The sequence below is a fragment of the Pyrus communis genome, chromosome 10, assembly GCF_963583255.1.
Source record: "Pyrus communis chromosome 10, drPyrComm1.1, whole genome shotgun sequence".
NCBI classification, from domain to species: Eukaryota; Viridiplantae; Streptophyta; class Magnoliopsida; order Rosales; family Rosaceae; genus Pyrus; species Pyrus communis.
Window position 1 is genome coordinate 9,088,526 of NC_084812.1, and position 12,425 is coordinate 9,100,950.

Consider the following 12,425-nt stretch of genomic DNA (forward strand, 5'->3'; position numbering starts at 1 on the left):
AATTTACGGTTCTGTTTTTGTTATTGAATTTCTGCAATCGAATAATGATGAAACTGGAGACGACGGAGACCGGGAAGCTGGAGCTGTTGTGTTTGTTTTTGTTATTGAATTTTCGACATTGAAATTCTTGAGTGAGGAAATAATTTTCTTTTTTCATTTAAAGTTATTGAGTGCGGATTTGCTGCTCCCCTAATTGTTGAAAGTACAACAAAGAGGTTTGAAGGAGAAGTGTCATTTTTTTGAGCTTTAAGAATGGCTTTTTCCTTTTGGGTGGGTTAGTTTGTCATCGGCAAACTTTGTGAAAGGAGAAAGGCAAAGTCCTAATTAGCATGAGTTGCTTACTAGTAAAAGGCATGGGAAATGAAGATAGATTTAAAATTATTAAAAAAATAACCCGACATGTGGGATTTGCGTGTCCATAACATATATTGTTTATGAAATTGAACAAAATTACACTGTTTATGAAACTTAATAGTACTACATTATTTATGAAACCTAACACTATTTATGAAACTGATCGGTACTATACTATTTATAAAACTGAACGGTACTATACTATTTATGAAATTGAACGGTATAACACTATTTATTGGTCCAAATTCATAAATAGTGTATAGTTCTTGATTCAATTTCGTAAATATTGCCTAGTTATTGGGTACTGTTTCATAAATAGTGTATAGTAGTTGACACAGTTTCATAAATAGTATCTCATTCTTGGTACAGTTTCATAAATAGTACCTAGTTCTTGGTCCACTTTCATATATAATGCCTAGTTTTTGGTCATCTTTCATAATTAGTGTCTAGTTCTTGATCCATTTTCATAAACAGTGTACAGTAATTGGTACAGTTTCATAAATAATGTCTATTTCTTGGTCCAGTTTCATATATAATATCTAATTCTTGGTACAGTTTCATAAATAGCTATTCCAACAATCATCACGGCAGAATAATGCCAGGATGGGTAGTTAGGATGGGTAGTCTAGTTGAACTTGCAAGATTGCATTTGGGATTTGGGTGGGATTTACATTTTTAGTAATTGGATGATAGCTAAGACCATCCTCTCCTCTAAGACGACAGACATCCTCGACGGTGTCAAGATCAAAGTCCACGCCAAGATAATCGAGGTCGGAGGTCCACACCTTATGTACTCTGAGTTTTGTTTCCAATGATGAACATGAATTGGGTTTTCTGATATTAGAATTTGTGGTGTTACAAAATTTGGGTATCTGAGTTCTGTTTTCTAAGTTAAAAATTAACGTGTGGTTTATTGTTATTTGGCCTTTTGAGAAACTACAACAAATTACCACACTATTTATGAAACTACAGCAAAATTACTCACATTACTTCTAAAACTATGGCAAATTACCATACTATTTATGAAAACCACAGCAAAATTACTCTCATTATTTATGAAACTACAGCAGAATCACCACACTATTTATGAAACTACAACAAAATTACTCACTATTTCTGAAATTTTACCTACACTATTTCTGAAACTACAGCAAAATTACCACACTATTTATGAAACTATAACAAATTACCACACTATTTATGAAACTACATCAAAATTACCACATTATTTATGAAACGACAACAAAATTACTCACATTATTTATGAAACTACAGCAAAGTTACCGCACTATTTATGAATTACAACAAAATTACTCACACTATTTCTGAAACTTTACCCACATTATTTCTGAAACTACAACAAAATTACCACACTATTTATGAAACTACAACAAAATTTCTCACATTATTTTTAAAACTACAACAAATTACCACACTTTATGAAACTACATCAAAATTACCACACTATTTATGAAACCACAGCAAAATTACTCACATTATTTATGAAACTACAGCAAATTACCACATTATTTATGAAACTACAGCAAAATTACTCACATTATTTTTAAAAATACAGCAAAATTACCCACTGTAACAACCCGTCCCTCAACATCTATAGTAGAAGAAAGAAAAAAGATATGGTGATCATATGGTGAAAGTTATAATTCATACATGATTGTGTAGAGTATTTGCTAAATTATACAAGAGGTTTATGTCTTTGTGGATGGATATCTCATGGTAGCTTACTGCCATTGTAAAAATATCGAAACAACCCCTTCTAATCGATGGCAATAGAAACTGCCAACATGTTCTTGTAGGCATTGAGGAACATGTGTTGTGCAGCTGCCAGGGTGGGGTATGAGATGGCCAACGTCAATGACAGACCATCGAGACACCAGAAGTAAACTTCTCCATGAGATCATCCTCAGTTAGATCAAGCACCTCTGGGGCTGAAGACGGAACCATTGTCATACACCATCTGGACAACAAGACCATATGAGAATGGCCTGATTACAAGCTTGGCAAGGAGGGAACCTCAGAAGAGCCAACCTTATCTCCCTTCTTGATAAGTTCAACAAGGGTGATGATTCCAACAATACCCTTGTTAATCTTGGTGGGGATGTTGAGCACCTGAAATGTGAAACATACCAAGTCAGAACTACTAAACCCACAAAAAAGTAATCACCATTTATCGTGAACGATTATTACGCACCTGGAAGAAAGATGTCTGAGATGGGCCAAGACCAGTGTTACCAGGAGGAACCACCACATCAATTGGAGCAACCAAACCAACACGAGCAGGGGCTCTAGCCTATTCAATTCAAAATAAAATACACCTAGGAATTAGATAGAAATAGTAAAACACATAAACAGAATGGGACAGATTGGAAAACTAACAAAAATTATCATGAGGCAAACTAAACCCATATAAAATATGAAAACTCGATAAATAATCATCCAAGTCGAAAAAAGATGCCTCCTGCTAAGGTATACTAGAGAAGCAGTTTTTTTTTCTTTTTTTTTTTTTTTTTTTTTTTTTTTCCTTTTCTGCTAAGGTATACTAGAGAAGCAGTAACTCTAGATTACTCACATTCAAAAACAGCAAAACCTGCATAATTTTACTCTTACGGATAATTCAACAAATTGGGTTTCGCATTGATCATAAATACACTAAATTTCATACCAATTTGAAATCTACACAACAAACAATTACAGATTATAGTTTCCTATAACACAATAAGCATCTTACATCACTACAACAACTAAAACGCATTAAAATTGATAATATCATGAATTCGAACAATGGAAATCGAATTCGGTTACCTTGTACTTGCCAACCTCTTCGCTGACTTCCTTCAAATCACCTTTTGTGAAAATCAGACCGGCGTTGCCCTAAATCCCAAAAACAACAACAAATCAGAAAACCAACGAATACAAATAAATCAGCAACCATAAATGGAGCCAAAGAACGTACCACAGAGAGGGACGAGTTGAGGTAGGCATTGTTGCCCGCCTTCTCCGCATGGATCCTGACAGACATTTTCATCATCGTGTTCTTCCCTTTCAGAACGACGAAGTCTCCGCGCATCCCCTTGCGGATGTTCTGGAGCTGCTTGGAACCGACGTCGGCGGCGACAATGAGGACTTGGCCATACTCGTCGAGGAGGGAGCAGAGCTTGGAATCGTAGGCTATCTTCTGTTAGGGGTACTTTTGGAAACTTATTTTTCTCTATGTGGAGCCCTGTAATCCAGCCCATGTAGAATTTGGAGGCCCTGTCCTTATGGTTAATTTTGAGATGCTTTTGATTAAAGAAAACTATAGGGTTGTTTTTGGTTAAAATATTCTGGATCCAAACCATTCGCTCAATATTTTTCGGCGTGCCGGTTCCGCAATGGGCTATTGGTGTATGGTCTTGTGTTAAGATCAAGTCCAACACTCTAAGATCTAATTCATAATTATGGATTGGAAAAAAGGAAGGGAAGCAAAGGAGAGGAAGAAAAAGAAGGTGTGATGGAGCTGGAAAATGGGGATGGTGGTTAATTAGTTCAAAATTAAGATTAGGATTTGGAAATTGGGTAGAGGTGAAGATGATGGAAAGAAAGCACTGCTGAAGGAGAGGGATGAAGGAAAACTAAATAAACAAAAGTGAAAACTAACGAAAAACGCCGAAATAGTGGAGATGAATGTCGAGAAAGGGATATGAAGCCCAAAATTTTTAGGCAAGCTTAATGAAAATTGAAACTAAACTCAAGGAAAACTGAGATAAAAATCATAAGAGAACTGAAAAGAGACAAAAAAAAGAAGAAGAGCAGGAGGGAAGGAGCAGAAAAAAGGGAGGTTGCCATCGGCACCCAACCTAAGGGCTAAAGCCAACGGCTAGGGTTTTTCTATTGATTGTGTTTACAGGAGAGAGAAGGTGTTTTCAGCTCTCTAAGTCCTGTTTTCCTAAGGTCCTCATTTTAAGGACATGTGCGGATCAAATGGATATTAGCCACAAGATTTTATTAGTTTAGATTCAAAGGCTAAAAATATTTGACAACTTAATAAACCAAAATAAGAAAATGAGTTTTCTAATGATTCATGGACTTTTAAGTTGATTTTTGGTTTATTAAGTTGTCAAATATTTTAAGCATTTGGATCTAACTAATATAATCTTGTGGCTAATATGCATTTAGTATTCATAGATCCTCAAAGTGAGGACCTTAGGAGAGCAGGAATATGTACACTAAAAGTCAGGAATTGACACGCCCCGACCCCGATGTCTTAAGGACATCGGGATGGTCACGTGCTGGCCTACACCAGAAGGGTAACGAAAGCCACTTAAATTAAGCAAATGCTGAGAAATAAGCTAAAACATGCAATAGGGACTAATAACACAAAATTAAAGTTCAACTACTAACTATTAAAATTAGGAAAATACATGACATGTCTAGAGCATAAGTTTATTACATAGTACAAGCGAAAATTAAGATAGAGAAGTGCTATTACAATAGGTGTCGAAGCAGAGAAGATATAGCACAATATCACTGGTAGGGAAATTCCTTGTAGCTCACATCGTATTCCTCGTTCATAGGTCCTGAAGAGGGCGCAAAACAAACATGAGTAGACCAAGTTGATATATATATATATATATATATATATATATATATATATATTATATAATAAAACAGTTATCAAAGTACTAACCTCCAGGTTTTATGAAAACACATATATCATGATAAAAATAGATTTTCCGAAACCTAGCATGCCGTGCAATGTCTCAAATCATAACTTGTATATATAATAATCACTAGTGAATGTTTGATAACCCCCAGGCCCCATGCCGGCTCCCTGTCTCTGAGCAGACAGTCAGAGGAAAATACACTCGAAGCCCCATGCTAACTCCCCATCCCTGTGTTGAATAGCTAGAGAAAACACACTTAGGCCCTATGCCAACACCAAACCGTCGCACGGGACAGACCGGAATCTACCCCTACGTCCCGTAGCGGAAAAGATCACTAGGTAAGTACAAAACTAGTGAACTTACATATATTGAACAACATCTTCATAGTATAAAATCATCCATCATCTATACTATAAAGAGGTGTTCTAAACATGTTCTAAATATCATATCGTCATCCATCAGATATTCTATAAGAACACGGGTTATAAGAAAAATAGTAATAATTCAAACTAGTCTCAGTAAGCATGTTATCTGATAAAACACTTCATAAAATATAATCATCAAATCATGCTTTTCATGTATGCATTTCTACTATCAAAACATGCATTTTTAGAAGCGGTCCACTCACCGTACACCGTTGGTGCAAAACCGTAGCAAAAAGGAATAATGGAATCACTACTATTAATTGCACATATTCACACAAAGGGTACCATCAGTCAAACTCTACTCAAATGATTGAATTTGGAAAAGCAGACTTCAGAAGCGGGTCTAGGACGTCAAAATTAGCCTAAAAGAGGTCATAGACAAAAACCTGAAAAGTCAACCTGAAGGTCAAAGTCAAAGTCAACGGTCAAACCGGATCAAAGTCAGCAGATCCTGGGTCCGGGTCAAACGAGTCTGGGCTTAAGGTTGGATCCCGGTTTAGGCGCTAGGGTTATGGGTTAGGAAAATGGGTTTAAATAATTAGGTGGGCTGGTTTAGGGTTTAATCTACACGGGCCCAAAGGCCCAATCTCTTCACAACCCGAAGGCCTGCTAAAAGGTGAAAGGGTTTAGGGGTTTAGCGGGCCAAGGCCCTAAGTTCCTCGGCCCAAAGGCCCTTCAAAATTAAAAGGAAATAAAATAAAACAAAACAAAAATAAAGGATTTGGGCTGAAACAAAACGGGCTTAAGGCCCAAAGGTTTTGGAGTTTGACAGAGAGGAACGCCGGAGTTTCTACAGCTCCGGCTGACTGCAAACGTGCACTCTAGACCCCGATCTAGGTATCAAAAAGGAAGCACAAGGTGAGAGGAGTGTGATTATACCTTTGGTTCGCCGTAAAATGGCCGGAGGTGATTGAAAATTTCCTCGACAACCACGGGCTCGCCGGAGATGGGTGTGCCTTCACCCGAGCCAATCTCATTCTAAAACCTTGATAAAAACAAGATAAAACTCAATAAATCACATCCAGGCAGCAATCTAACACGGATAGAGGGAACTCGAGGCTTACCTAACCGAAAAAATAAAGGAAACTCGCCGAAGAGTTTTATGGTTTCGTCATCCTCGTTATGACGAGAGAAAGAGAGAGAAAGACAAGGTTTTGATGATGGTGATGGTGATGATTTCCTCAAGCAGGTGTAGCTATGGGTGTGTGTGTGGTTGCGGCGTACGAGAGGAAGAGAAAAATGAGAGTTTTCGAGAGAGAGAAGGGAGAGAGTGCAGAGAAAAAGAGTGGAGATGAGAGAGAGAAAAGGGGTCATGGGTAGGGGATAGAAAGAGAGAAACGAGGTGAGTTGGAGTGCTGCCACATGGCGGCTTGGGGATAGAGAGAGAATCCCAATTTTAGATCCGGATTGGGTGAAAGAATAGGGTTCAAATTGATAATTCTATAAATTTTTTAGGAGAATTACATAATTACATTTATAAGCGGGGGCGGGTGTAACAGGAACGATATTACAGTCTTGTGGCTAATAAGCATTTGTTACCTAAATAATGTGTTTGATTCAAGGTTATTCATCATATTTTTCTAATATGATGATATTATTTATACTAAAAATGAGGAATTTTGGTCTAATAATTTAATTTGAACTCATTATCTATAATATTAGTTTTTTTATCCCCATGACACAAAAATTGTGAGACCCACAACGTCCACCTAGATAGATAATAGAGAAACTAATAGAAATTGAGATAGTTGTACGAAATTGAAATGAAATAATAAGTAAAAGTATGAGGTTGAAATATTATAAAGGGAGTAATGCTAGGAATACTAAATTTGCAGACAAAATTTACAGACCAAATTATGTGTCACCAATAAGAAATAAACACGTTAATCAACACTTAAGTAATAGTCCGATCATCAACAACCACATTATTTAATTTACAGAATTTGATTTACAAATTTAGTCTACCTAGGCATTACCCTTTTAAAAATGTTGTATGAGATTGCAATTAATCACAAACTTAAAGATGCAGAATGTAATTTACCCTAACTTTTGATATCTAGGTTCTAACAAAGAAAGAAAAGAATTGGGTCGTAATCAAATCGTGGTTAACTGACCTTCACGGTTTAGGCTTTTGATGTCTAAAGTTGTTCACGTGGTGGTTCAATACCCAATTTCTAAGCCCTCAGACACCATTGGTCTGTTTTAATGGGGAAAGTATGAATAAAGGTCATAATTCAATTTCCTCGTTTAGTGAAGCCCAGCAAAGCTCTATGTAAAACAAAGAAACTTTCAAGCTTACCTAACACCTATTTAACAATCCACAAAACCGGTTTTAATATGTTCTTTTGCATTAGTGTGTATATCAATTCAAACCAATAAAGCCAAAACAAATTGATAGCTACCCTTAATTAAGATTTTGTTTGAAATTTTGTTGTAACATTACCTTAAGATTACCCATTAGTTATGCAACTGTTAGCTGATTATGTCTTTCTAGCATTTTTATTGATATGATATTTACATAATTAGGCTTCGCTACGGAGCTATATATTAAAAGAAAAATTAATGAAAATGACTTCAAAATTTTACATGTTAACTAAAAATCATCTAATAACTTTAATTAATGATAAGGACAAAAAGAAAAAAATACCATAAAATATAAACATGTGTGCGCAGCGCGCGTTAAGTTTCATAAACAGTGTAGTACCGTTAAGTTTCATAAACAATGTAGTACTATTAACTTTCATAAACAGTGTAGTACAATTAAGTTTCATAAACAATATAGTAAGTTTCATAAACAGTGTAGTAAATTTCATAAACAGTTTAGTACCGTTAAGTTTCATAAACAGTGTAGCAAGTTTCATAAACAGTATGTGTGAAGACAAGCAGGTCTAGCGCGTTAGTTTTTTTTTAATAATAAATAATGTATTTTTCATTAAATTTAAGTTCTTTTGTCATTTTTATTAAAGTTTAAGGGTTTTTCATTCAAATTTAAGTCTTTTTCATTAAATAAAGTTATAGCATAGTTTTTGGTTAAAATAAATTTAACCCAAACCTTTTTATGAAAGGTTGCTATATTAAATCCTATCATATAGGACTTAAACCTGTTTATTGGAGATGATATTAGGTCTATCTGCCGACCCACCTGTTTCTCATGCATTTAACAAGACTGTTAAAAAAAAAAGAAATTGACTGAACCAAGTTACGCAGACTGTTAAAAAAAAAAGAAATTGACTGAACCAAGTTACGCAGACTGTTAAAAAAAAATTGACTGAAACAAGTTACGCAGTATGAATATTCATTCGTGTATGATAACAAAATAGATATTTCTCTTTAAAGGGATGTATGTATGTATGTATGTATGTGACCAGACCAATTGGTGTAATTGAGAACAAAAGGAGAACAAAATTTATTCTGCACATGTAATTTGCCCAATAGTAAGAGAATACACGCCATTCCGCCATATATCTTATTGATGCTTATACTTCATCATACAATATTCAAAAGGATTTTAAACTAAAATGGTTGCTGAGATTGACCTAACTCCTCAGTTTAATCACTAATAAAGTTTGTCGATTTTTATTGTTAAGGACTAAACTGAGAAGTTAAGACAATTCTCAAGATTATTTAGGCTAAAATGCCTATTGAAAACAGCAAGCATATTTAAGAGCCTTCATATTCTCCAGCTCTCCTAGCATTTTCTTTGATTGCCACTTGATATTTGAGAAATTGCATTATATGATGAACCACCTACGCTCCATGCTTTGGCAGCACTTAATTTAAGCTCCTTAACCCTACCTCTTATTGCCTCACCATCTTTGTCCACCATGATCTTTCTCACCATTTCCTTTATCTCTTCTCTGTCAACCACTTTCTTTGATGGAAGCACTTTCGATCTGACGGCAACACCAAGTTCCTCAGTCAACATTGTAGCGTTCATCCTCTGTTCCGCATGGAGTGGCCAAACGATCATCGGTACTTCATTGGTGATGCTCTCGAGGCTTGAGTTCCATCCACAATGTGACCAAAATCCTCCTATTGATGGATGACTTAAAATGTCCACTTGAGGCGCCCAAAGATGCACAACCAACCCAACATCACGGGTTCGGGTCAAGAATCCCTTGGGCAAATATGTTGATGGGTCATCGTCTCGGTTTCCTTAAATAAAGATATTAAATGTAAGTGAAAGTATCGATTGTAACACAATATCAATAATTTATCAAATACTATAAATTAGTACATTTGCACAGATAAAAGTTTCTACGAAGATAACAAATAAAATTTGATGATATATATTAGGTAAGTTTGAAAACTACCTGAAGTGAAATAAGCAGCATCTGCGGATTTAGCCGGTGGTCGTACAACCCAAATGAATCTTTGTTTACTCAACTCCAAACCCCAAGCCATTTCTGTCATCTGCTCAAAGGACACAGTCCCTCCACTCCCTAATGACACAAATATCACAGATTCACAAGGTTGCTTGTCTAGCCAATTAAACAAGCCCTCCTCCCTTAGACCGGTTGAGGTTGAACGGGCTGATTGGACCGGCCTCGTCAATGGTCCAATGGGATAAACTGGCACCTTAGCCACTCTACCCAAGAGTCCCTCATCCCGTAACGCATCTATTGTTTTGTGCTCCAAGTCCTCCCATGTGTTCATCAAAATCCCATCACTCTTCGCGAAATTAGTACCCATCCTTACATATTCCAAATATTGTTGGTCAGTCCGGTCCAGCATCGGGTCAACCACGTCTTCGGGCTGAACGGGATTGCAACCCGGAATTCTCAGCGGTTCAGTCTGGTCCACGTACTCTCCTTCCACTTCTTTATCAAAAACTGGCACGTAGACAGTCAAAGCTACCAACCATGCAGTGCTAGCAACGTAAACGTACTTGGGAATCCCCAGCTCGTCGCCGATGGACAGAGATTCGGTGCTGAAGAGGTCCACGATAAGCACTGTAGGACGAAGAGAAGACTCCATTCCAAGTATGGCTGACCGAAACGCAGGTCGTACTTCACGCATCATGACTGCAAGGAGGGTAGCGACAGCAGCATCGGGGCCAACACAGCCGGAAATGTCGGGCGGTGGGAGTTCAATAATGTCAAAGACTTTGGGGGTGGTGGCTGCCTTGAGGAGCTCAGACTCAGTCTTGGAAGTAGGAGATGGGATGGCGAAGATCGTCACGGTGAAATTCTGGTGGGTGACAAGTCGTTTTGCGAGTTCGAGGGCGGGGATGAGGTGGCCCAGGCCTGGGCTGCAAAGTATGGCAGCATGTGGCTTTGAGCTCATGGTAGACGGAGAGCAATGGCTTCGGCCTTTAGTGCACCGGTTGGGCTTTTTTTTTTATTTGAACACAAGTGCATCGGTTGAGCTTTAAATAGGGAAAACAAGCGAATCAAAATAATCTTTGCTCAAAAATCGTTTTCCTTCCGCGCAAATTATTTTGATTTCGATTGAAATTATTGGGCGAATCAAAATAATTATTGTGTGAAGACAACGGTAATAATCTTATAACACATTTACGTAAGGGTAATCGGAATAAGAAAAAGGGAATTGAATTCCGATTACGGAGTATTTCGTTGTTTACTAAATATTAAGGAATCAAAAAAGTGGTGGAGCCCACACGAAACAAGGAATCTAATTCCTAAAATTGGAGGAACGGGATTCCCTAGTTTTGTGAGGTATTTGAATTCCCTGAGAGTAAGCGAATCGGAAATATATCTTTTATTCCTATTATGCCCTCACTTATTTCTTATTATTCCAACATTGCCCTTCATTTTACACTCATTATGTCATTTTTAATAAATAAATAAAACCTATTTATATATTTTTTATATAGATAATTTTATTTTATAAATTTAATTAAGAATTTAATTTAATTAATTAGTATGAAAATAATTTATTTATGTAAGGGCAATTTAGTCATCAACTTAGTTTTCATTCATATTGAAGTGAATTAGTAAACAATTTTTATAGACTCAACATCATTCTTGTCATCTTTTAATAAATAAATAAAACCTATTTATATATGCTTATATAGATGAATTTTATTATATAAATTTAATTAAGAATTTAATTTAATTAATTAGTATGAAAATAATTTATTTATGTAAAGGCAATATAGTAATCAACCTAGTTTTCCTTCCGATTGAAGTGTATTAGTAAACAACTTATATGGACTCAACATCATTCCTACTTCGATTCCAGAAAGTTTTAGTAAACAACTTCAACAGGAATATGATTCTGATTCCATCTCATTTCAATTCCTTTTCAATCCAATTCTCCCTCAATCTAATTCCTCTCAATTTGATTACAAATTAATAAACGCGCCATTAATGTTTCACAAAGTTTTTTTACGACTGAAAAGGACAACCGCCCCTCTTGCTATTATGTGGCCACCGTTCAAAGATGACAGATATAAACTGGCAAGGAAAGCTAAGTCTCCTGGCAATTTTTATCTTTATTTGATGAGCTGACAAATACTTTTCTGTAGGGTAGTTTTCTGGGTGTCGTTGATTGGGAATTATTTCAAGAGGCATATTCAAATGAAATGCTACAGAAGGACCACCATCAGTGAAAGGTACAATCATATTTATCTCTTTCATTGCTCTGAAAATATCTTTCTATGATATGTTACTAGGGGTGGAAAAAATTCCCAAAAATTCCGAACCGAACCGAAAAAATCCCGATCCCAAACCAAAAATTTCCCAAACCGAAATTCCCAAAATTTTCGAGATGCTATCCCGAATCAATCCCAAAATTTCGGTATGGGATTCGGGATTGGCTTCTCAATATTTTGGGAATCCCATACCGAACCGAAAATATATAATGTTAATTATTATATATATATTTATACATATATATATATTATTCTTTTATAATTGGTGCTAGTAGTTTCTAATTCATGCTCTGCAACTTGGAATGCCCTACACTTTGCATATTTTTCATGTTCTGTTTGATATTCATGTGGATTTTATTATTGCTG

General features: G+C 36.1%; 1 protein-coding gene and 1 pseudogene across 1 annotated transcript; both read right to left on the bottom strand.

The window, feature by feature from the left end:
- Window positions 1-1,981: 1,981 nt before the first annotated feature.
- Window positions 1,982-3,951, bottom strand: LOC137748645 (large ribosomal subunit protein uL10-like; annotated as a pseudogene).
- A 4,881-nt stretch (window positions 3,952-8,832) lies between these two features.
- LOC137748818 (anthocyanidin 3-O-glucosyltransferase 5-like) lies at window positions 8,833-10,768 on the bottom strand. The gene is made up of 2 exons (XM_068489008.1): window positions 9,757-10,768; window positions 8,833-9,598 (listed from the first exon to the last, which is right to left on the bottom strand). Exons 1-2 carry the CDS (start codon window positions 10,727-10,729, stop codon window positions 9,132-9,134), a joined length of 1,440 nt encoding a protein of 479 aa, XP_068345109.1. The 5' UTR covers window positions 10,730-10,768; the 3' UTR covers window positions 8,833-9,131.
- Between the last annotated feature and the right edge of the window lie 1,657 nt (window positions 10,769-12,425).

Excerpts from the sequence above, each read along its gene's own strand:
- LOC137748818 (XM_068489008.1), bottom strand. The coding sequence starts at position 10,729 with ATGAGCTCAAAGCCACATGCTGCCATACTTTGCAGCCCAGGCCTGGGC. Across the intron at positions 9,599-9,756 it reads TGCTGCTTATTTCACTTCAG|GAAACCGAGACGATGACCCA; the intron begins GTAGTTTTCAAA and ends TCTTTATTTAAG.